Genomic DNA, 25,796 nt, shown 5'->3' with positions numbered 1-25,796 from the left:
CCTCTTCCTCCTTTTCCTCCAGTCTCTCTTCCACGCCAACTCTCTTCAGAAGACTCATCAGAGCGCTCTGCAGGTCCAGCAAAAAGCTGAGGTAAATCAATGCTGTAACTTTATTATTTACTGTTGTAAACTGTTGCACACTTATCTTGTCTTATCCTGCATGCTATATCTCTACATTCCTGGGTCCAGGAGATGTTGCAGGCCGTTTATCTTGACCAGCTCCCTCTCTCTCTCACACTACTTTGTTCCAGATGATGCTACAGGCAGGTCACTATGATCCAGAGGCAATTCGAAGTTGTGCTGAGAAAGTGGCCGTTCATTGGCAGCAGTTGATGTTGAAGATGGAGGACCGCCTGAAGCTTGTAAACGCCTCTGTGGCCTTTTACAAGACGTCTGAACAGGTACATCGTGTTTCCTCATTTCTATAGTTAGAGCAGGAGCGCTGTCACGGTGTCTCAGACTCTTGGTGTCTGTCCAGGTGTGCAGTGTGTTAGAGAGCCTGGAGCAGGAGTATCGCCGGGATGAAGACTGGTGTGGCAGTCATGATAAACTTGGAACTTCTGCCGACAGTGACCACCTTCTACCTCTGATCAGTAAACACCTGGAGCAGAAGGAAGCCTTCCTAAAGGTGAAGTGAAACAGCAAATTCATTAAATTACATTACATTTACTCGTTTGGCTTTTATCCCAAGCGACTTACAAGTGAGGGACATCAAATTCAATAAAGAATTTTTAACCTCAAATAGAGGACACCAGAGTAAATTAAACCAGAACACATGAAGCAGAATAAACAGAAGAATAGTATAGAAAATAACATCTCATTATATTTTTTAAGCAACGTAATGAAGGTTTGTGTAACAGTTTAGATGAAATAAGATGTCACAAGATGAGACGATAAAATAGGAAAACAGATTAGATCCATCATCTAGACCGTTCAACTTAAATTACTCTTAAGCCAATAACGTTCAGTGTTTCTACTGACACATTTTAGTTTCATTAGCTTTGATAGAATTTGCAAATGACCTTGATAGGCTGATACATCCGTATTGACTGAATGGTAATAAGGTAAAAATGTGATGGGAAGATCAGTCCAGTTCTTGGATGACCAAGGTCGTTTCACATTTGTAGTTTTCACTTGGTCTGGACTCTAGGACAAATAAGAAGTAGTTGCTTTTGAATTGTAGTTTGTGGTTTGTAAACACAGACTTATAACACATATTGAACATGGAAAAAAAACAAAACAAAGTGGCACAGTGATTTATAGCAAGTCATCCTGCACTTAAGTGCACCTTATGTAATATGCATCACATAATCCTGCGTTTGGTCCAGTTCCATTTCACAACACAAAGAGTTCTCTTGGAAGAGTACTGGTGCCCACTCTGTCAAGCCTTCTCGGTGTAGTCTGGTCCACATTAGAGTGTGAATGACAGTTTTAACACCAGCTTTAAGAAACAGAACCGAATATGCAAACCAACCAGATTTGGCATGAATCAAACTGAACAGGCTACGTGTGAAAACACCCTGATACTGGACACCAACATGTTGAATTCAGCGATGGTAATTTGTGAGGGATAGTGAAGTCATCAGTTGACTGGTGTTAGAGAAGCATGTATCTAGCGTGTGTTAGTGTGTCAGTATCACCACTATTTCCTTGTGGTATTTCCAGAGTGTTTAACTGCCATATTCCTGTTTTTCAGGCGTGCACTTTGGCTCGGAGGAATGCTGAGGTGTTTCTGAAGTACATTCACAGGAACAACGTGAGCATCCCCGGAGCAGCCAGTCACGCCAGAGGGCCTGAACAACAAGTTAAAGGTCAGTGCTGCAGATTCTACTACTTTAACTACTGTAACTACTGAAATATGCCTGATGACGCACCAGAAGACCGACTTAAACCTCTCTCAACTTGATATTTAGTCCATATATTCATATTTTTGTATAAATGTGATGATGACATATCTGAAAAACATGATGCTACCAATTTCTATGAACGTTCTAATATTTATGTAAAGCTCTTTGTTATTTAACTGAAAAGGATAGTTTATTTTGACAACACAGATAACAAACAAATATTCTGCATGACTGTGTTTAATCTTTATATATTATGTTATAATGTACTTAACTTAAGTACACTCGCAGTCCTTGGTGAGCTGACACCACCTTTTGGAATCAGGGTTTCTCTCAGTAAAGAATAAAGTGTATAATTATTATAATGCTGTGTGTTTTTGTGTGCAGCCATTCTGAATGAGCTCCTGCAGAGAGAGAACAGAGTCCTTCACTTCTGGACGTTAAAAAAGCGAAGGCTGGACCAATGTCAGCAGTACCTGGTGTTTGAACGCAGTGCCAAACAGGTGTGTGTGTGTGTGTGTGTGTATGTGTGTGTGTGTGTGTGTGTATGTGTGTGTGTGTGTGAGTGTGTGTGTGTGTGTGTGAGAGTGTGAGTGTGTGCGAATTAATGAAAAAAAAAAGAAGAGAGTATTGGCTGGATTTTTGCTTTGGGGAAATATGCAGCACTGAAGAGACATCTGGTTTATTTTATCAGGGAGTGAGTTTATATGGGTAAATGTAATACAAGGATTGAGGATCAACTTGACCTGTTGTGCGTGTGTGTGCAGGCACTTGATTGGATCCAGGAGACAGGTGAGGTTTACCTGGCAACCCACACATCACCTGGCGACAGCAGTGAGGAAACACAGGAGCTCCTCAACAACTACCATCATTTCAGACTCACTGCCAAGGTACACTGTGTGTACGTGTGTGTGTGCATGCGTGTGTGCGTGCGTGTGTGAAGCTCAGCTACTGACAGCTTTATTGTGCCTAAAGGAGCTGCAGTACTCTCCAGATGTCAAATCAATGGGACCAGGAAACTTTCATTCTAGAGCTGAACATGGGTGTCGCTCCTAATTTTCATTTCACATCATAGTGTGATTTAGAAGAAGAGTGGCAGCTTTTTTTGAATCAGAAAGCAGCTGCCAAAGTTAGTTAGATTATTTGGGTTTGTGTACGGGTGGAATAGTGCTGTCCGTTGGTAATTGATGTTCAACGCTCCCAGAACATTTAGTTAAATGGCAGGTGTACAGATGGTCTGACACTAAAATAAGTGCAAAAACAGAAAAATCAAATACCAATCAAATATTTATTTTCTTTGAGTCATGAGGCTGCAGAGTTCACAAAGGAATTGGGAACCAACAGCAAAAGTTATAAAAACTGAAAAAAAAGAGAAAGCACTGAAAAAACAATAATACAGGAGCGAAGAAGATAAGTCCCATCTCCATCCATGTAATCTCTGTGTGAACATCCCACAGCAAACCAAGGAGAAGGTGAAGCTGCTGATCCAGTTAGCGGACAACCTGGTGGAGAAAGGCCACGCCCACGTGTCGGAGCTGAAGCGATGGGTGAGCACTGTGGACCGCAGGTACCGTGACTTCTCCCTACGCATGGCCAAATACCAGGAGAGCCTAGAAAGGAGCCTGGGGGTCAGCTCTGAGGTGAATACACACACACACACACACACTCACACTCCCTCTCTTTTTGTATTGAGATCAGGTATCGGCCTGTGTTTTGCTCCATCTCACATGCGTAATATCTCAGACAATGCTGATTCATTCTGAATGAATGCTCATGAACTCGAATGCGGTTTCAGACGGAGCTGAAGTTTTATCAATTTTTGTTTCAAATTATTGACAAAAATCCATTTATGTTTCTCTGTGCAGGACAACAAAGATCTGGAGTTGGACATTATCCCCGCCAGCCTGACGGACGACCCCGAGGTAAAACTTCGTGACCCAAACCACGAGGTCAACGAGGAGAAGAGGAAGTCTGCAAGGAAGAAAGAGTGAGTACAGGATTGAAGGGGAGGAGAGAGAGAGAGGACAAGTCTGTATGTATTGGTACTGGAGAGTAAAAGCAGGGTTTGTTTCCATGGAGGTTTTATTTGTAAAACACCAGACGAACAGAAGCATCATGACCCAGACCTGAAACACACGAAGCATAAAGATAACTGTCTGATGATAACAGAGTTATAATATCGCTGCAGTGACTCACCTTAGTCAACCGAATTCATTCCTGTCCTCTCCCAAGACAGTGTTTCCTCAATCTGTCCCGATAATGGCGATCATCTGCGCCCCGTAGCGTTCCCAGAGGTTCCAAATTTTAAGACTTCAAAGACACTTAATTGTGATAATAGCACAGTTTACAGTGTCTTAATCTCCTCCGCAGCCTTCTCAAATGCCTTTGTCTTGTCATGAATTGTTTTTAGGTTAAAGTCTTGGAGAAACATCAGTAGGCTCATGCAGTCATGGAACAATCAGATACAAAATTGTACCAATTATATAATTCATGCCATCTGATCCTTCTTAGCAGTGCTTCCCTTAATCTAAACTATTTCCTTGTCTCAGGTTCATCATGGCGGAGCTACTGCAGACAGAGAAGACCTACGTCAGGGATCTCCATGAGTGTCTAGAGGTAAGAAAAAACCTTCTGCTTGTGTAATCTAAAGTATTTTCCTGTCTGTCTGACTTACTCGTCTTTCTCTCTGCCTGCCTGTCTGTCAGACCTACCTGTGGGAGATGACCAGCGGCGTGGAGGAGATTCCTCCAGGCATCGCAAACAAGGAGCACATTATCTTCGGCAACATGCAGGAGATCTACGACTTCCACAACAAGTGAGAGACACACAGATCGTGTCTGTGCTGGGAAGAGGAATCAGCCAGTCTTCGCTCAAACTGATCCATGTTTCGACCGATTTTAGAATTGAACATTTTGTCAAATAAGTTTTAAAGGAGAATCATTTGACAGAAGAATTTAGACTTTTTTTTTCTGAAATCAGATGGAGGATTTTCCCAGCAACAAGCACATGGCATAGCAACAACCATGGCGTTTGACATACTTTGTTTTTAAGCAGTAATAGCATATAAGCAAATGGTAAATTGACAAAAAGAATGACAAAGACTTGCCAACATCATTGCAGATCAATCTTGCACAGTTGCCAGTAACTTTTCTGCAGTGGAAATGCTTTTAACTGTGTGAGAACTCCCCCCGCTTAGAAACCCCCCAAGGGGACCTTTCTGGGGTTTTCTTCTCATTTTGTAGCTACAGGGGAGCTGAAGGAGTGTCTTTGAGGTTTTCCTTCATAGACAGTTCATGAACTCCAAAGGTTTCCCTGAGGAGCTCCTTTGTTTCTGATCTCCTAGTGGTACCTCCGGAAATCTGTGTTGGTTCCTCTAGGGAACATTTTCTTTTTCTTTTCTGCTGCATTAGATCTTAAAGGAACCTCCAACTTACCTTTTGAATAAACCTTTGGTGTTTATGGTTTTCAGACATGTTCTTTTTTTTTCACTAGCTTCCTGCTAAATTTTGTGGAAAGACAGGTCAAAGAACTTGGTACAACACAGTCAGAGGTCCTGAGAAACGGCTGATCTGTATAAAAAACACAAGTGCATGTGCACATTGTGAGCTGTTGTTTTCTGTTTGTTTGTGTGTTTGCAGTATTTTCCTGAAGGAGCTGGTGAACTATGAACAGCTACCAGAAGATGTTGGTCACTGCTTTGTCACCTGGGTGAGAGTCAGTCCTTTATTCCAGATGGTGTCAGAATGAAAAGGCAGAGACTTCTGACCCTTGATTTCAACCATTTTACCTCTGACCTCTGTCTTAATTAGGGGGTGGTTTGGGTGGGTGAATTGTACATGATATAATGGTTGTCACTGGAAAAATACAATTTTGTCCTCTCCTGTTTTCCAGGCTGATAAGTTCCACATTTATGTGGATTACTGTAAGAACAAACCAGACTCGAGTCAGCTCATACTGGAGCATGCTGGCACCTTCTTTGATGTGAGTAAAGCCTTCAGTATTCTGTCACAGATCCATTCACATCATGTCATCATATAAACAATATAACCAGCAATAAAACCTTTTATTTAATCTAATAATCAAAAACAGCTTATTCTAAATAGAAATATCTCATGTAGCCACTCATCTTTCTGCTCCTGCACATGTTTCAAGGAAACAAACAGATGTCCTCTCTAATGGCTGAACCAGTAGTATATTATGATCAAAGTGTTGCCTCAGCCCAAAACACAGTGGTAAACCCAACAACAACAAGGGCTCAGTGCAGGGAGTCTGTTGTGAGGGATGCTGACTGTGGAGCATAAAAACAGGACTCCAGTGTGTCGTTTAAACGCAGCGCTGCTGTGGGCACTTTGTCAAGCAGACTACTTAGATTTGTTAGAGGAGAAGGGGTGTGTACAGCTTCCCCTCCCGCAGCTGGAGAGTGTGATGATCGTGCAGTTCACCTGTCTTGTCAGCAGACGGTGCTGTTTGATCATTGAAAATCTCCCAGCAGCAGCAGCAGCATGCTGAATTGAATACTTGACATTTATGCCAGTTTCAGCTATTTTTATTTTATTTTGGTGTTTGCTGTAATTTTGTCTGTTTGTGTATGAACAGGACATTCAGCAGAGACGTGGACTGGCTAACTCCATCTCCTCCTACCTCATCAAACCTGTCCAGAGGATCACCAAGTACCAACTACTGCTTAAGGTAGACACACAAACACACAGCACACACACATGCACATGTTTTTCTGCTTTTCCACTCTGCTGTTGCCTCATTTAATATCCTGTCGTCCTGCAGGAGTTACTATCTTGCTGTGAGGAGGGTAAAGGGGAGATTAAAGATGGTTTGGAGGTGATGCTCGGTGTTCCTAAGAGAGCTAATGATGCCATGCATCTTGCCATGTTGGAGGGTAAGAGACTGTCCAAACTGGAAAGAGACTAAAATGTATGATATAAAAATAAGAGCTCAGGTTTGCTCCTGAATTTCTATTCTCTGTCTGGACAAGGTTTTGTTTTGTTTTTTAAATTCATAAATAAGTGTGTTTAGTGCTTTTTAACTGATTCCACTCTTTTAATCCCTTCATTACTTTACTGCTGACGTTTTTTCCAAGACTCACCATAGTTTGTTTTATTTCCTTTTCCACCTAATTCCAACATACTGGCTGTGTGTTCAGAGTTTGGGCAGCTTGCTTGATATGAACTCTTAGTCCCCCTCTTCCTCAGGCTTTGAGGAGAACCTGGAAGTGCAAGGTGAGCTGATCCTGCAGGACAGTTTCCAGGTTTGGGATCCACGCTCGCTGATCAGGAAGGGGAGGGACCGACACCTCTTCCTGTTTGAGTTCTCCCTGGTCTTCAGCAAGGAGATCAAAGACTCAGCTGGCAGAACTAAGTACCAGTACAAGAACAGACTACTGGTGGGTGTGTGTGTGTAGTATGTGCTGTAGCTACAGATGGTGAACTGTCACTGACTCACATTTCTTCGCTCCTTGCTGTGCTGCAGACATCAGAGTTGGGGGTGACTGAGCACATTGAGGGTGACCCGTGTAAATTTGCTTTGTGGGCAGGAAGAACTCCCTCCTCTGATAATAAAACTGTGCTAAAAGTAAGTGAAAATTACATGTAAATGAACTATGTTTCCTGTCCTCTGATTAGATATAAAGAGACTGGTGTTCTGCCAGAATAAGCTGTTATGTTTTTAATAATTATATTGTTGTTTGTCCTCCAGGCGTCCAGTATGGAAGCTAAACAGGAGTGGATTAAAAACATCAGGGAAGTGATCCAAGAGAGGATGACTCACCTGAAGGGGGCTCTGAAGGAGCCTCTTCATCTGCCTAAAACACCAGCACTGACCAAACCCAGGAATAACACTAAGAGGTAAACAAGGACATGCGCACACACACACACACACACACACACACACACAGACGACAGAAGAGTAGTCAAATATCATGACTGAGTTTACAAACAGCACTGAGGATAGAAACATCATTCATGAAAACTCATTAAAGGAGAGAAATTTTCTGAGAGTTGAACCATCTTGAATGAAGGCAGAGAAATGTCTGTCTCAGCATGCAGTCATGAAGCAGGGCTCAGTTCAGTTCTATGGTGGGATTTGTCTAAAATTACCAAGTTTAGAAAAAAAATAATGCAGTGATCTTAATGTTAATGTAATTAAAATTAACAGGAGTCATTAAGCAAACCTTGAGAGGACATGTGGAAGAGATTGGGAGATTGAAAACCTACCTACCCACTTTAGTTTACTGTTATAAATAATAATATTTTGAGTGTTATTGTAACTAATTCAGTGCTAATCTGTAGAAATGTGAACCCACTCTGTCTGCTGTCAATAGGTTTCTCTTCCCACACGCTGCTCTCTTTCAAACACAGCTCTGCTATTTGCACCTGCTCTGCAGAGGTGCAGGATTTTCCACTCCAGCTAACCCTCACTGACTGAGTGAATCCTGGTATTTGAGCAATCATTCCTCAGATGCTTGCACAATAAGGAGATTTAGGACTTGACTTTTTCCTGCCTCCACTGTTGCCAGAGTTAGAAATGTCGTCATTGTAAACAGTGGCAGTGCGGGCAGGAACCTTCTCACCATGGGGAAAAAAGTGTCATCACAGCAGAATGAAACCTTTCTAAGTTTTACACCAATGTTGTCAGAGTTGGTTGGTATTGTTCCAGCGATCATCACCAAGCGTAACGACATCAGTGTTTTTTTGTACTTTATTTTTATAGAAGGAACATAGACAACATCCAGAGAGACATAGAGCAAACAGTTGGTCACCTATACATTCATGCAGACGTTATACTGGTGGAGTTACAAATACAATGATGGCTCAATGAGCACCTCTTTTGGATATGTACACAATCCATTTTTCCCAATAGTGGAAATATTTATAAGTCTGTTGATTTAACGAAAAGGTAATCCTTTCCATATTTTGGATATTGGTCACAATATTGATCCAGTCTGACTCTGCCGGAGGTGTGGTCTGTAACCAGTTTCGAGTTACGGTTTTCTTACTAGCTGCTAATAATATTTTTAAAAGATATTTGTCTGGCCCCAACATATGGGGTGCAGTATTACCCAGGTAGATTGTAGAAAAATATGTTAATTTCATCACCAAAAATGTTTTGTACTACTTGTGTAATCTTTTGCCAGTATGGCTGAATAGCTGGGCAGCTCCAAAATATATGAAAATGGTCCGCTAGCTGTTCACCACAGTTCCTCCAACACAGTCCCCTGGCCGTCTCCCCTGTCTGCACACATTTTAACTTAGGGGTTATGAAATATCTGACCAGATTCGGCCAGCAGAAATCTCTCCAGAGACCTGAACTAGTGGAGGTTGACTGCACAGAGTATATATTTAACCACTCTTCTTCTGTGATGACAGTTCGAGATTCTTTCTCCCATTTTAATCTAACCTTATCTGTTGAGTGTTTCTTATTAGATTGAATACGGGAGTACAGTTTTGAAACAAGTTTCCTATTGTCCTTTTTTTTGTACATGTCAATAAATATGTCGATTAAGTTGGTCTCACTTTCCTCTAGTGGTTTTATCTGATCGTTATAATAAGACCTGGTTTGTAGATACCTAAAGAAATCAATTTTTTTAGCCCATATGTATCCGAGGTTTTCTGAAAACTATCAAATTCACCCTTGGATGTAATTGAGCAGTAAGAAGTAATTCCCCTTCTATACCAATGTTTAAACCTCCCGTCGATACTTGCGGGCTTGAAGTCAGGGTCAAAGGTAACCCATTTCAGTAACTTAGACTGTCTTTCAAGTGATGGTGACCTACATTCCTTAAACCAAATACGGAGGCAGACTTTAGACCATTGGTTCAGGCCACTAGAATGCTGCTCATACAGTGTTTTACTACCCAGTATAGATTGTAACGGTATGTCTAATTGTGAAGTTTCCAAATCCTTCCATTTTGCTGTATAATTTGGGTTGCAGCAGCATGTCAGTGGTCTTAATTGCGCTGCCTTATAATAGTCTGCCAGGCATGGTAGTGATCTGCCCCCTTTCTCTTTAGCCAGTGGCAGTGTTTTGAATTGGATCCTTGGCCTTCTACCTGCCCATATGAATCTTGAGATCCACTTATCCCATTCATTAAATTGCTAACGACATCAGTGTTGTCACAACAGGTAGAAGTGTTCCAGTGATTTAAAGTAAGGCATTCATTCTAATTGTGTGTCTGTTTGTATTCAGGGAGGGGGGTGAAGACGGAGACAGTCAGGGAGATGGCAGCAGCCAACCAGACACCATCTCCATCGCTTCCAGGACGTCCCAGAACACTGTAGACAGCGACAAGGTAGGATACACACACACAAACACACACACACACAAACACTGAGCTTTCAGTGCGTCGGGTGATGGAGAAGGAGTTGTAAGCAGCTGACTGAGACTCGCTCGGTGGCCTGTAACGAGCTGACGACCCTCAGCTGTGTCAGTGCTACAGGGTCTCCCCTGCGGCGACAAGTGGCAGAAGCAGGGGCTGTGAATGTGCCAGTGGCTGACAGACTGTGTGTGTGTGCACATTTGTGTGCTTGTCCTACTATGTAGAAACTCAAGTCTGTGAGATACATGCAGCTCCATAATTGTGTGTTTGTGAGTGTGTTCTGCTTATCCTCCAGTTTACATGCAGGTTAAGGGTGTATGTGTGTAATTGATGAGTGTGTGTGTGTATGAATGAGAAGCTTTCAGCAATGTCACCAATCAAGCAGAGAAGGTGTCAGTGATGAAAAACCTCTTCAGGTTGTGTGCAGGCGTCTGTGCTGATGCCTCCTACCAGCCAGTCTCTCACATCCAAGTAAGCCCGTCTTTAAACTTTTATTTTGACAGTCAAACTGTTTTCCTTTTTTAAATTTAATCCAAAGGTATTCAGAGGCTTGGACATGTCCACTCTAAACTGTATATCCTTGCCTTATCCTCATGCCTTGTGTCAAGAGTTTTTAGTTGTTTAGTAGCAGTGGTTCCCAAACTTTTTCTGTCACGGCAGTGCAGTCTGTGTCTGATACATGTTTTTGGTATGGAAAGGGTGAACCGGACAAACCCGTTAAAATGTCCTTGAACGGGGTGATTGGACGTGTTTTGAGTTACAGGAGGAGTCCTGGTGCTTTGCTTAAAGGTCTCCAGTTAAGTTTTGTAGGGTGGCTTCATTTGCAAACAAGCAACAAAACAGCAGCTGTTTTGGTTGCTCTGATTCTACAATTTTGTTTGTTGTTTTGATTTGAACTGATTGTTCTCCAGTGTTACTACACACACACACACACACACACACACACACACACACACACACACACACACACACACACACACACACACGTATCCACCCACACACAACATCACACAGATGTCAGTCATGGCCTCCCACTGTAGGGTTACACAGTGTGGCCTTTTCACCGTGCAACCCCACGCCTACACACTTACCCTGCCTCTAAATGTCAGCACCACACAGACACACACACACACAGACACACACACACACACGCACAGAGACTCTTCCTCACTCAGGCAGACTGGCCTTGGCAGTGCTTCTTGTTAGCGTGCATCTCTGCTTGTTTGTCGCTCTTCTGTTTGTTTGTTTTTGTTGTTGTTTTTTTTTTCTATACTTCGTCTCTGTTTCCCATTGTCTCTGTACCATTCATTCACTGCCACTAGATTTGATTAGAATCACACAACATACATATAGTACCAGTCAAAGGTTTGGACACACTTTCCCATCCCAATCCAGTGAATGGGAAAGTGTGTCCCAACTTTTGACTAGTACTGTGTGTGTACAGCACAGGCATACATATATAATTTTAATGCACAAGTCCAGTCTACTGTAACTCTGCATATGTATTTTATATTGCATGTGTGTGTTTGTCTCCCCACCTCTTCCTGTCCAATGAAAACATAATGAATTTTTCCAGCCTTTTCTGAGTGTGGGTGTGTTGTTGCTCTCGTCCAGTTTATTGTTTCTAAGATTTAGAAAACTCCAGCTCGCTATTTTTGGATCCTCCTCCGCTGTTTTTCTGAAAATATCAAAGAAAAAAAAAAAAGATGCAGTTTCTACATTTTGTTTTGATAAGTTTCATGTTTCATATGCTGACTTAGCAGAGCACGGCTTTCACTGTGAGCTGCACTGTGTGTTAAGTGGATGTAGTTTTTTGCTGTTACTTTTTCATTTACATTATTTCTGTTTTCAATTAGACTTTACGAGGAGATTGAGGGCTCATTGTGGGGAAAAAACAAGACTCTTTTTAAGAGAGGGTGTGAATCAAAATTGTCATCTTCCCTTTGTGTAGGGTGCTAATTTACTTTTCCTTTATCTATTTGTCTTGGCGTACAAATTTATAGTGGCTGGCTGTGTTGCTAATGGAGACTCACCTGGCTTGGAGAGGATGAGTGGCAGTACTTGTCTCATGTTGGGAGGTTGATGGTGCTTTCTTCTGTTGCATTCCCATGGCTCCTCTTGCCCTCCAGAGATTTATTATCATACAGTAAGCCAATCCCTTGTGTATTTTGGAGTAAAGACAATTCAGTGATCTGAGCAGTCGTGTTTGTTGCCTCAGCAACAGCAGCCACTCTTACGGTGCACTTTTGGTTAAATCTCTCTCTATTGATAGTTTTCACTCCAGTCCTGAGAAAAAAAACACTGGATTTACAACTTGTCAGCAAAGGAAAGATTTCAGCAGATTAAACAAACACAAGAAAGAATTAAACGAGATACAGTGGCAAGACTGAAAACTTGAAAGGTGGAACTTTTTAGTTTTTTAATAAAAGAAAATGAAAAAATGAAACCTTAATCCTGAGGGAGAAAAGAGCAGACACTGTGTCATACATCATAGGCCACATATGAAATGAGTGAGGCTCCTGTCTAGTGACTAAATTCATTAGAGCAGATGAGTCAGAATCTGTCAGACTCAGCGGGTGACAGTGATTGATCAGGTCTACACATTTTATGTTTGTAATCAGAGCAATATGTTGCACAGCCTGGGGAAGAAAACAAGAAAACCTCAGTTGTTTTTAGTAGTTAAATGTCACACACTCAACAGGGGGTGTGTGAGGAATAACTCAGAAGGTAATTCTTTCCACCTTCACTGACTGATTTTCTGGGAGAAACCTATACTTACTGGAAAAACAGGCATCATTTCCATAATGTAATGCCATTTAGGGTATTATTAGTAAGAGGATCTGAAATCCTGATGAACAGTGCAACTCCAGCTCTTTACAAGAACCTTTGTCTTTCAAGTTGTTGGGTATTGATCAGCTCATTAAGGCACAGTTTGTCTGCAAGAATTACCTTGTTTCCACTAGATAAGAATACAGTTTCTGGATGTGATTAAGCTGTAGCAGCGGAGTTGTTGTGTTTTCCTAAATATGAAATACCAAAACTTACTAACACAGGATCTGGTTCAGTTTTTATACGTTGCTTTTTCGTTTTTCTCCTCAACTTTACCTTTTTCAGTAAATCTCTTCTTACCTTTCTCTGTCTTAGCCTGTAATTTATATACCTCTGTCTCTATTTTCCCTCTTTCCACCTTCTGCAATCCATCACTGAACTACCTTTTCTAGACCCTCACACATGCCCATGATTAGTTGCTCCTTTTTGAAATCCATCCTTTTTTTATTTTTCACTTTCTCATTTTTCACACCTCTCTCTCCCACTTTTTATGTCTCTTCTCTCCCTCTCCCTCGCTCTCTGTCTCCATGTACTATAATAACACCCCAGTATTGGCATAGTCAGATGTTCCACTGGGTGTGTGTGTGTGTGTGTGTGTGTGTGTGTGTGTGTGTGTGTGTGTGTGTGTGTGTGTGTGTGTGTGTGTGTGTGTGTGTGTGTGTGTGTGTGTGTGTGTGTGTGTGTGTGTGTGTGTGTGTGGACTGAGCGGGAAGCTACTGTTTCTGGTGGTTGTTGAAGTATTAAATGACGAATGCGTAGTTCCCTCTACTCTTCTACTCGTCTCTGCAGAGTTTTTCTGTTTACCTCTTAATTTACGTCTCTGTGTCTCTTGCCCAGCCTTCCTCCCATCTTCTCACCTCACTGTTTTCCCTCTCAGCTTCTTTCTCTTTCTGTTTACATCCTGCCTCTCTCGTACTCTACACTTAAAGTTTTCAGTTTTAACAGAGGGTTCAGCAAAAGAAAACAGAATCTTGATATCATGCTAGTAGAAGATGTACTGCTGTAGTGTATGAGCATGGATTGATGTTCGGTTCAAACCATCTCTGTTACTGTTTGAGAAGCAGGTTGAAATTCAGCAGCAGTTCCAGCAGATGCATTTTCCTCCTGACGGACTAAAGACAGTTTGACTGACATCATTGAGCAGACACACAGATCAACCTTGAAGTATTTGGACATTGTACTTTTTAAAACATTTTTAACTTCGCTCTTTACTCCAGTTCATTGGATTTAAAATGACACAAGCAGGTTGAAGTGCTGGCTTTAAGATGGATTGGTTGTATTTATACTGTATCCACATTTCTCATGTTCATTGGAGGAATCATATGATTTTATTTCATATTCTAACCAACTCTGTTTGAACTCTATTTGAACTCTGTTTGAACTCTTGTTTGGTAAGAACAGATATCAAGCTATGCACAGTTAAAAAAAAAAAAAAAACTTGTCAGTGCTCTTTGGTGGTCAGTTACGCAGCAGTATCAGTATCTAAACTTCCTCAAACTTATCTTCTGCACTGACATTTTTTGTCACTTAACAAGCAACAAATACTCTGACAGAAATATATCTGCAATCAGCCAATATTTATATGTATGAGCTCTATGTATATACTGAACATAATCCCACCATTTATTGATAGTGAAGGATGAATATAACAAATATAACAAAAGTGTAAGTAATTCCTAAACCATTCAGTCAGCATGAATGTTAAAACCCTTAAATAAAATCTGACAGTCAGAATTTCATTTCAACATCATTGTCCTTGTTTTCATTTAAATCCAATGTGCTGGAGTACACAGCTAATACAATCAAAATTACAATAACAATGCTTAAACACCTGTAGCCTATATTTTCTTGTCAAGCGACCTCTTGTGGTTGTAAGGACTGCCCTCTTGTGAAAGGTCAGGGTGCATGGTTGAGCGTACACAGTTTGACTCCCACATTGGAAACCATTGTTTACAGATGTTTTTCCAACCAGCGGTCCTGCCCTCTCTGAACCAGACCTTAACCTGAAAGGTGACTGATTAGAAAACAGTTTTACAACAGATGTGATGACCAACTATCAGTTTTGTCATTCAGGTATGAGGACTTCTACTGCCACTGTCCAAATACTTAAGGTCAGCTCTATGCCAGTATGCATGATGTGATTTGCTGACAAACTGAGGTTAAAGCCAGTCCTGTAACTTCTTGTTGAATATGTCAGTTGTGTGACGTTGAGTAGGATATGTCTTTTCTGTGACGCTCTTTGGTGTAATGAGTCAGCTGTGGTTCAGTCTGTGGTCTTTACATTATTTTAAGTATCATTCCAGTGGTTGACAACTTGGCAGCCTGCAAGGCTCCACCACAGCCCTGTAGGTCAGAGGACAGAACCTTTTTTTAGCTTCCGCCTTCAGTCGGAGCAAAAAATTGTGTTTCTCCACGATCCAGGCTCAATAAAACTTAGCAACACTCCACTCCCGTAGGACTGCATATGCATCACTGGTTGGAAAGGCGCTCTAGTTGACCTAAATGATTAAAACCATTCATCCATTTCTTTGGAGATGAGTACAATTTCATTTGTGTTTTTCAAAGCATTTAAAAATAATATTTAAAACATCCAGCGGTGACGTCTCTGTCCACAAACCGTGTCCCCCCTCCTCTGAATAATGTGTGGACTATCAGGTTTCTGGAAAGGCACGGTGGTGTTTGCTCTGTTGATCTACCACTGTGGTCGAACCTGAAGTATCTTAATTACTTTTACATGGATTTCCATGAAATTGACCTCAGATAGCCATGGTCCTCAGAGGAAGAATCCTCTGAGATCCTTTCCTGTAGCGCCACAATGAGGTCACCATTTGTGGCCCCTGCAATTGTTGAATATAAAATTAAATTGGGATGACACATTAATGTCGCACTCCTATTGAAAATGGATGCTAAACATCAGCATGTTAGCATTGTCATTATAAGCATGTTGCTGGCATTAGCATTCAGCTCAAAGCGCTGCTGTGCATAAAAGCAACTAGTATGGTTGTAAAGTTTTAGTCTTGTTTGTATATAATTTTTCAGTGTGTTGAGAATCACAAATGAAATCCATTCATATCCACTGTATTGACTTGGCAGCACAAATCTAAGTGACAGTTAGCTCAAACTAATTAAACCAGAGCTATCTGCATGGCTGCACTTGTGTACATGAGAAATAGGTGACTTGTGTGAACTGACCCTGTAAAACAATTAGTAACGGCCAGACTGGACCACCATTTCAATTTACAGCAAATTATTTCCCTCTGGTTTACAAGTTCAACTTCATTTCCATTATACTGAACATGTGACGTGTTTGGCACTGCTGTCGCATGGAGGTGTCTGAAAGCAGTCTGACGGTTTACAGCTGCTCTCCTTTGCTAAAGTAAGCAGACTGATTGGTTTTTATCAGAGTATGTATCAAATCAAATGTATTTTTTCAGGATTTATTTTTCCATTGTTGCTTGATTTTGTGCAGCTGTGCAGTGAGTATAATGAAAAGTAATATCTGCTAATATAACTACTTTGGAACTAATATCAGTCTTCTAATGAGTAACTGATATTATGTATTACGGTGCTTTTTAAAGGTTAAAGGCATTCTGTCATTTTGAGATGAAGATGTTCCAGCATTCAGCTCCAGCACTTTTACACTGGCTAGCAATTGTGTGTGTGTGTGTGTGTGTGTGTGTGTGTGGTGTGTGTGTGTGTGTGTGTGTGTGTGTGTGTGTGTGTGTGTGTGTGTGTGTGTGTGTTCTCATGAATCAAATGCAATCAGTGTCGGGTTCAGACTGAAGCCATACAGTAGCCATCTGCTGGTCATATGACTTGCGTGTCAAACACTCACACACAGAGGCTCACACACACTTACACACACAGTCCTGGCAGTTGGAAGTGGTTTAGTGCACTAGTAGCTTCCAGGGAGTGGGAGAAATGTGAACACACACACACACACACACACACACACACAAGGAGAGTGCCATTCCCATTAAACACAAAGCTATGGCTGTTTGTTCTCTCTCTCTCGTGTTCTCTCTCTCTCTCTCTCTCTCTCTCTCTCTCTTTCTCTCTTTCTCTCTCTCTCTCACTCACTCACACACATGCACAGAATGAGAGAGAGAGGGGGAGAGAGAGAGAGTGTGAGGGCGTGTTTGTGTGTGTGGCAAAGACACAAATGAGGGAGTTGTCAAAGACGGAGAGAGCGACAGAGAGAAGAAGAGGAGAGGTCGACATGCCAAAGTGGATGAGCTTTAAACTGTTCAAAGAGAGCAGCAGAGTGAGTACAAACTGCTGGACTACACACCGTGCACGAGCTGCTTACTCACTGTACTAACAGATAAAATAGCACTTACGTTAAACACTGTTTTCATTCACCACTAATAGTAATCGCAGATATGCTGTTCTACTATGACACTGTGTGTGTGGAAGTTGCGCTGTCGTGTCCAACTCAAGTTGCAGACTTTGTAGTTGTAGAATTAAAATAGCTGCAATAAAAATGTAATGAAATCAAAGGTTAGTGACAGAAATATGTGACTGTACTCAAGCAAAGTGTTAAAGCTACATTTCTTTGACAAACATTTCTGGCTGTGATCTTGTTTGTTGTTCTGCTTCTGTCTTTTTTCTGCTGGTAAAAACATTACATGTCATGATTTAAGTTTCTCTAAGTGTTAAAGGAAAAGCTGCTTGTTCACAACAAACAAGGTAGCTGGAATTAGTCATTTGTATATTATTAATAGACCCACTCCTGTTGTTGACACAGTATTCGAATACACATGGACTGATCCTCTCTTAAGACTCACTTCTGTTTTGACTTGATTCTCTGTGTGAATGGAACTGCTGAGAGAGAAGACAAGTCTGTTTGCAGTCGTCCTCCGTCAGCTGTGTACAGCTTACCTTATCATTTAACTTTGAAATCTGAGGCGTGTTTTGAGGTCTGTCCGTGTTGAGGTTTGGTCACTGATTCAGATGCTAATCCAGATCATACGTGCTGTTGAGTTTCACTTGACGTGTTGTAAAGCTGGACTGCAGAAGTGTGTGTGTGTGTGTCTGTGTGTGTGTGTGTGTGTGATGTTGGAGATTAATGGTTAAACAGGGTGTGTGTGTACTGGACAGACAGGAAACAGACCATTAGCTGCCACAGAGAGACTGAATAAATGAAATGTGAGCGTCCAGACGGCTGAGCTGAAGAAAGTTATATTCAGATTATACAGAAGACTCACTGGATAAACAGTGTAAACACACTCACTGTGTTATTTAACTTTTAGACTCCATGAGAGCAATGCAACCTCTCTGAGAAGAAATTACTATTTTAATGTCTTCATTCAGATTGCCACTGCACTTATCCTGGATTTGGAATCTCATTCCGTCATTTTGGTGACACTGCGTCTACACTACTGTCCACGAACAACAACCGCCAACAGGCCCGCTGCAACATTATCACATGTAGTTTGTGCTTTAACAGTCAAAGATGAACCTTACAAAGTCAAATTTAGACGCTGCTCTACAAGATTAGAAGTCTTGTGAAGCAACACTACAGCATTTCTGAAATTTTTATTGATGGGCCTCATGTTAAATGAATGCCTTTTGTTTTTGTCTGTTTACTTGGCCATTGTCATTTTGGGAATTCATCGTATACTTTTGAAAAATCAGGTGAACTGTCAATTGCAGAGTTGATGGAGCTGACTTTTGGTATATATCTTCTGAAGTGGAGCACATGAATAATCTAGCATTTTGAAACGTCTGAGGAACGCTGAGTCGTGTCTTTGTCATTGTTCTTGTCTATAAAATTAGTTATTTATACAGCAAGTGACGCAATAAGAGATCTTCGGCTTGCAGAGGGCACAAAACATCAGTTACATGGGCGTCACACATCACTGACTTGTAAAGTTAGTAAGGCTAACATGTTACCCATGTACACATCTAGCAAAGACAGAGCAACACTACGATCCCATCATCTCATCCCATATATATATTAAGTATGAAGAAGGTTATGCTGCAGGAGTTGTTTTACGTATTCAGTATGTATTTCCCTGACCCTTAGTTGCTGTAAGAGCAGTGTACACAGTGTTCAGTGTGTCTGTGATAGAGCTGTTTGCACTTTATAGGAGTCAGTGTTGCTGTTTTTGAATGAAATGTTTGGTTTGGGTGGATTCTCAACTGTCTGAAACTGTCGTTTTATTTGTCTTTTCTTGTGTATTGTAAAGTAGAAAAACAATGTAATTTGTCCTCTGGTGCTCAGACACAGTGGCTCAGACTTAATGTTCTTTCTTCTTTCTTTTTTTTTTTTTTCACTCTTGCCACTGTATTTTCAGCCAGTATGATGCTGGACTGGTTTGACATGTGATGCTGTTCCCATGTAGACAAACACTAAAACACCTGTTAATAGTTCTCACTGTTAAAGTCATTATAATTCACATCAGTACCCAACATGTGAATATAGCACTGTAGCACTGTCACATGATGAGCATCCTCATGTCTACACCCATGTTTGTGCAGGACGTTGTTGCTGCACACACACACACACACACACACACACACACACACACACACACACACACACACACACTGTAGATGTCTGTACTGCCGTCTGTTCCATATGGAAACATATAGAAGGAAACATAAAACTGTAACTGCTCTGCTTCAACTACGTACTTTGTTTTCCGTGTGCGGTGCCGGTAGAGTTTGTTCTACAATGAACTTACTGTGGATCTAACGCAGGGAAAGGCATCTGAATAACTGTACATACTAAGCAGTACTTTAGAGTCAAGATTACATTTCTTCTCACACTTCATTATTAACCTGTGGACAGCTAGACACACAGGGACATGAAGGATTCTTCCATGGGTTCCACTGCAGGAAGATGCTGTATTCAGTCTCGTATCCACTCTCCGACTCTTGTAATCACAGTTTTTTTCACCGTGAAATTGATACATCTGCAGTCTATGTAAAGTACACTCGCATACAGAAAGACCTTTATGTGTTGCTGAGGTATCCATGAAAGTATTTACCACCCTGTAGACCTGATATATGAGTTCATAGTGCAGAACAAAATGTACCAAGTCAGTCTCGTTATTATTCTAATTCTTTCTGCACATCTGCTCAATGTGTCAGTTTGTATGGATGAGCAGTACATTCAGATTTGACAAGCTAACCATGTTTGACCTTTCCACTTCACTGATATTGTATAAAATGAAAATGGATGGTAACAGACTCTGAAATATCTATAGCTGTAGTCAGTCTTATGAGAAAATAGGAACAGTGAAACAGTTATAAGGAACTTAATAATAAAAAAGCATGGTAGGAATGCTGTAGAACTGCTCTCTAGAGAAATATACATTAGCTACAGGTAAATGCACTGATCAGGAAATGTGATGCAGCACGTATATCATCTGATCTCATTCATTTTTATCATATCTGCAAAATATAATTTGTTTCATGGGCTTCCCTGCAATATTTGCTTCTGGAAGGTAAAGCATGATTCATGTTTTTATGTTAATATTTGAAAATATATATATATATATATGAAAAAGTCAAATCTGACTTGAAGCACAAGACGGAACAGAAGTCAGGCGCTGCGGTATAAGAGTGTGGCACGCACTTCTTACACTAGAACAAAACGTTGCCAGTGAATATAAGTATTGCAAATTAGTTTCATATGAGAGTTGTCCTTGGACACACGGTTGGCGGTCCCTGACAATCAAAAATATTTCCACATAAGCGCAGAGTGTCGCTCCGCTGAGTTATGTGTACAGTTTTCACTCCCTGGCAGCTAGTCGAGCACTAAACCATTTTCAGAAGTTTGTTCGTGTGCGAGAGGCACAGGAGTCATATGACTGTCAAAATGGCAGCTTTTTCAAATTAATGGCCTTTCATCTTGATTTATTCCTTTCGCTTTCCAGTGGTGACCTTGTGCTGCCCCTAATGAGCGTGACTGACTAGTTGAAGCCATCTCACATTTAACACGACTCATCCATCCTGTCCAATCAGAAATCGATCTTTCTCTCTACAGCGAACGGCTCATTGGTTGACGCTTTAAAATTTATCCTTCACTGATATTTGTCAACATCCTGTTTCAAAAGAAAATGCATCACTTCAAGCATCTAATGATTACATTTTTTGGGACCTTTGATTCTGAATGTAGCCCATTGTGCTTAGCCTTGGTTAAAGGCCTCCATTAGCCATAACAATTTTAATTGATTTAACAGTTTAATTAATTTAATTTCAGTTTTAATCATCACTCACTGTTGGAAAAAGTCCCGCATTTCAAAGCCTACTTATAGTAAGTAAAAGTACATAAATATTATCACCAAAATGTGGTTAAAGTATCCAGAGTTAACTCTGTTACTTATAAATGATCATATATTACACATATTAATATGAATGCATAAATGTCTGGTGCTTTTCTGGTGATAATTCAAACCAGCCAATATGAAAGGAGACAGATCTGCTGTCTTCCCTCTTTTCTCTTCATCCTCCACATGAATTTGTCTTTTTAGAAACAAAATTAGTTTCTGCAGAAAACGAGTTTATCCTCCCAGAAGAAGCATATGTGCCCAGAGCTTTGAAATACACATGGTCAAACTCTGTAAAGCGCTCACAGGGGCGGTTTGCCTTAGAAGGAAACCATATCTACCATTTATCAACTTATCTGATACTTACTGAGCTAATACAAAATAAAGGTTGCTGTGCATGCAGAGTGCTTTCAAACAAATCCACCCAATGCTAAGCAAAGAAAATATTCAGTGTCCTTATCTCATGAATAACACGGACGGTTCTAGATCTCAACACGTTCTGCTGTTGAAGGAGGTGAAGCGCGTTCGTTCTGCTTAACAGTGTCTTCCTCTGCGCTAACATATGACAATCACAAGCTGACGCGTACGTGTGTGTGTGTTGCCAGGGCACAGAAATGTGTCATGTGACAGATAGCACTAGAGCACAAGACACACCCTCAAACAAACACACAAACAAAAAGACCATCAGACGAGAGTGGTACTGAAAGGAGGAGAGCGGTTGCTCTATTGGTGGGTCCTGTCACACTGAAGGTTTTTATGTTGATGATAATGTATTTAAATATCTGGTTGTGGAGATTTTTTATCAGACAAATAGTTGAGTTAAAATTCAGACAACTGAAGTTTACTGTAGTTTATTCAACAAATAACAAAATACTAATAAAATGGCTCATTATTTATATCAAAACCTTTTTCATTTTGTACTGAGGCACATTTAAAAAACACCTTCCTAATCATGATCATTTCCTATGGAGAGGATAATCGACTGGATGAATAGCATAGAGAACAAACTGTTTGTAGATATGGACTAACTGTACTGTAGTTGAACTGTTATGGAGCAAAGTCTAGTAATTAGCATGTTAACATTCCTAATGTGGCTAACCAGCTTCCTTTCCGCTCAGCTTAAAAACAAATCGGTGTCGTTCTGCTAAAGCCTCAAACCTCCAGGTGTAGCGATAAGTGTGTCGGATTCAATGGATTTGAAGATCAACTGATGAACATTTTGCTTCTTCATGATTAACAAACATGTTTTTTGCTCTTGAAACACTTAAAATTCGGAGGGATAAACGTGTTTTTCATAAGATTGAACCAGATTGGTGCCTTTTTGCTTTACATTTATGGATGGAGAGTGAACCACACTTAGCTTCCCGTTGAGCTTGCACATTTGCTTCCATTGGGTGACCGTCTTGTCAAACAATGATTTAGATCTCAGCAGGGAAGCCAAATGTTGTTGTTGACATGCAGCAACCCTGTATTTACCTGTATATTCTCTAGCCTTACATGCTCATTGTCCACCCACACAGGTGTTTTCTCTTATTTTGCCTGGACAGTTCTGAGAAGACCTGTACAGGTAAAGTACTGTATGTGAAAATGTAATAGCTGTGGAAAGATTAAAGATTATCACGGCATCTCAACTACCTGCTGCTCTTTGATATCAGCTGCTACTTGCTGCGTCATTTCCTGCCTGCACTCCATATAAGCAGCGAAGCGAGCGGCATGCCTGCACCCAGAAATGGAGCGAATGACACTTTAATTAGCAGCAGTTTGGTGACGTCACACTTCCACCTTCAGCCTGAGCAGAAGTCTAATCAGCCGGATTAAGTGAAAACACCTGCGTGGGCCTTTAGATGGTGTGTGTGTGTGTGTGTGTGTGTGTGTGTGTGTGTGTGTGTGTGTGTGTGTGTGTGTGTGTGTGTGTGTGTGTGTGTGTGTGTGTGTGTGTGTGTGTTGTCTTTTTTAGATACGGATTTTTCCCAGAATGTTAAACTGTGACTATTCTCCAGAACCGGAAACCCATAAATACATAAACTGCTCCGTGAGTGAGTGAGTGAGTGAGTGAGGGAGGGAGGGAGGGAGGGCGGGGCTTATGGTGCAGAGCAGCCTACAGTCTCTTAAGAGTTTAATGAGTAGGTAAAGTCCAGGTAGGTTTAGGGTTCAGTCAGGGTGTGTGTGTGTGTGTGTGTGTGTGTGTGTCACTGCCATCTGTCAGGTAAAAAGTCACCTGTACCTTTTATAGAAACAGGGGTCTTTGTTGCTAGGAGATCTTTAGCCTGGAAAAGAGTGTCTGCTTACAAATGTGCACACACAGACACACAGTCCCTGACATTTTCCAAGACAATGCGAGTTGAGCAGACGAGGCAGATAGAGGAAGAGAAGGAAGTCGGAGGAGAAGAATGTAGATTCATTTACATCCTGGAGCCACTTTTGTGGTGATTTGATTGTGTTGCTGGTGGGACTGATGCAAGGAAGTGAGCAAGAAGTCAAAAAAAAAAAAAATCCCAGCTCTGCAATATCAGCAATAACAAAACAACTGGGGACAGATTCGGGAGATGTGCTGATGTGTCTGCCTTCACTAGTTGTTACACTCCATAGTGCGGTATAAACAGCCCATCAGCTGACATTGTGTTTATACAGTACACAGGTTTTCAGGTCACATCAGATCAAGTGTTTTTTTTTTTTGTTTTTTTTTTTTAAACACACATTGACTGAAACTGACTCTGTGCTGTGATCGTCCATCTTGTGTTTCCATGGCGCTGTATATATTTGTATGTGCTGCTGTTTTTTTTTTTTTTTTTTTTTTTTATGTATTGATGTCTTATGCCTTTTGCACATATGGTGTTTCAGTTTAACTCTAGTAAAGGTCAACACACCTCAGCAGTATGACGTCAGTTATATTACTATTAAGTGTCTGAGTGTGTGCGTTCCAATTCACTCTTTACATAACAGGTCTATTAAGCCATTATGACAGTGCAGTCTACAGCATGTCCCGTAAACACTGACGAACACTGTAACTCACGTCTTCAGTTTTATCCTTTCCTTATCATGTTCCATCAATCATTAACTCTGAAAATTGTCCAGCTGATGACATGAACAGCTGTACTGTCCACACCGAGTCGAGCAGACCCACATTCAAGTTCAAAAGTAAAGCCAAGCCAATACATATATATATATATTTAGATGTTTGGCAGCTGGTTGATACCTTCCTGTTGTCTTTCTATGAAATTGGAGTCCAGTCATTTCCAGCGTTTCCAGGTCAGGAAGTGGTTCAGGGTTACACTGAACTTCCACATTGCGTGGAAATGTTTGTGCTCAGTTGATTTTTACACCAAATGAGGATTTTGTACGTCCTCTCACAGCTTTTTATTCATGCTCAGTTCAGCTCTTTTTCTGTATGTAAGGTTCAGTGTTATAAAACCAAAGGAAAGTCATGAATACATGTGCACAGCGTGTTCCTCCAGCCTGCAGAAGATTTAACTCTGCAAACTCTAAAAAGCAGCTGCTGGGGTTTTGTCGTTTTTAATTTTAAAAGGTAAAGTTTACTAATTTACCTGAACGTTGAGAGACTTTAAACTCTACAAACCTTTTCACCAGTTCACAGGCACATGAACATCGAGGTGCATGTTTAGTTATGCACTAATCATTTTTCTGTGTGGAAATATTCAGTGTTTATTGTGTAAACACTGATGTCAGTCCTGACTCGGGGCAGGATTAAGTTTCTCCTTTGTCATCAGGTGGATTTGCAGCAGAATCTTTCAAGCTGAAATGTAGATTAAGTTTGTTAGAATTGGAAAAATGCTCACTCACACGCACAGAGGATGTTGTAACACACAAGTTAAACAATGTTTTGAGATTTGAAAAGTCTCATCAAATGTGGCGTCTCTTTCTTTTGGCAGCTCTCTGGTGGTTGTGAGTTGACAGTCGTCCTTCAGGACTTCACAGCAGGATGCAGCACGGAGATGTCTGTCAGCACAGGTGAGAGAAACTTCATCCGTGCAAAGTTTGGCTTCAGTAGTAGGTAGTTTTAGTGATTCAGTTTAGTCTGTGTTCATGTGTTTATATTCATATATTCAACATTTTTCTGTGGAAAATGTCGACCAGAAGGCGTGAAATAAGATCGTCTGAAGTTAATACACTGTAAAAACGCTGTCTGCTCTCCTCTGCAGGTCAGACAGTTGAGCTGTTGGAGCGACCGAGCGAGCGGCCCGGCTGGTGCCTGGTCCGGACCACTGATCGCAGCCCACCACAGGAGGGACTGGTACCCAGCTCTGCGCTCTGCGTGTCCCACTCGCGCTCCAGCGTGGAGATGGACTGTTTCTTCGGCTCGGGAAAAGGTAGGATGAACAAACCTCAAATTCAAATGAACCTCGAACACTGACCTGCTGCTTAATCTGTGGCTGAAAGATCTGAGGTTTTGACTTGGTTTGCATCACTTAGTGATTGCACCGTAGTAAAATCAGAGATTGAAAACGTCTCTACAAAAAGCTACAAAAATAAGAGAATTTAAAATGAAATAGAAAA

General features: G+C 41.1%; 1 protein-coding gene across 3 annotated transcripts in view; it reads left to right on the top strand.

Annotated features, from left to right (window-relative positions):
* kalrna (kalirin RhoGEF kinase a) overlaps nucleotides 1-25,796 on the top strand; it is a 141,340-nt gene that overhangs the window by 71,671 nt on the left and 43,873 nt on the right. For 2 of the 3 annotated variants that reach the window (XM_056390017.1, XM_056390018.1), the window contains exons 21-40: nucleotides 23-91; nucleotides 252-401; nucleotides 479-628; nucleotides 1,697-1,811; nucleotides 2,232-2,347; nucleotides 2,612-2,734; nucleotides 3,302-3,484; nucleotides 3,710-3,831; nucleotides 4,394-4,460; nucleotides 4,550-4,659; nucleotides 5,483-5,552; nucleotides 5,736-5,825; nucleotides 6,441-6,533; nucleotides 6,627-6,738; nucleotides 7,052-7,242; nucleotides 7,329-7,430; nucleotides 7,554-7,702; nucleotides 10,044-10,146; nucleotides 25,172-25,250; nucleotides 25,442-25,609. In XM_056390017.1, coding sequence (XP_056245992.1) covers nucleotides 23-91; nucleotides 252-401; nucleotides 479-628; nucleotides 1,697-1,811; nucleotides 2,232-2,347; nucleotides 2,612-2,734; nucleotides 3,302-3,484; nucleotides 3,710-3,831; nucleotides 4,394-4,460; nucleotides 4,550-4,659; nucleotides 5,483-5,552; nucleotides 5,736-5,825; nucleotides 6,441-6,533; nucleotides 6,627-6,738; nucleotides 7,052-7,242; nucleotides 7,329-7,430; nucleotides 7,554-7,702; nucleotides 10,044-10,146; nucleotides 25,172-25,250; nucleotides 25,442-25,609 — 2,362 coding nt within the window. Of the gene's footprint in view, nucleotides 1-22; nucleotides 92-251; nucleotides 402-478; nucleotides 629-1,696; nucleotides 1,812-2,231; nucleotides 2,348-2,611; nucleotides 2,735-3,301; nucleotides 3,485-3,709; nucleotides 3,832-4,393; nucleotides 4,461-4,549; nucleotides 4,660-5,482; nucleotides 5,553-5,735; nucleotides 5,826-6,440; nucleotides 6,534-6,626; nucleotides 6,739-7,051; nucleotides 7,243-7,328; nucleotides 7,431-7,553; nucleotides 7,703-10,043; nucleotides 10,147-17,113; nucleotides 17,267-25,171; nucleotides 25,251-25,441; nucleotides 25,610-25,796 lie in introns of those variants that run through there. The other variant, XM_056390019.1, reaches the window with a different exon arrangement.

The sequence above is a fragment of the Seriola aureovittata genome, chromosome 11, assembly GCF_021018895.1.
Source record: "Seriola aureovittata isolate HTS-2021-v1 ecotype China chromosome 11, ASM2101889v1, whole genome shotgun sequence".
In the NCBI taxonomy this organism is placed as follows: Eukaryota; Metazoa; Chordata; class Actinopteri; order Carangiformes; family Carangidae; genus Seriola; species Seriola aureovittata.
This window is presented reverse-complemented; position numbering and strand designations above follow the sequence as displayed.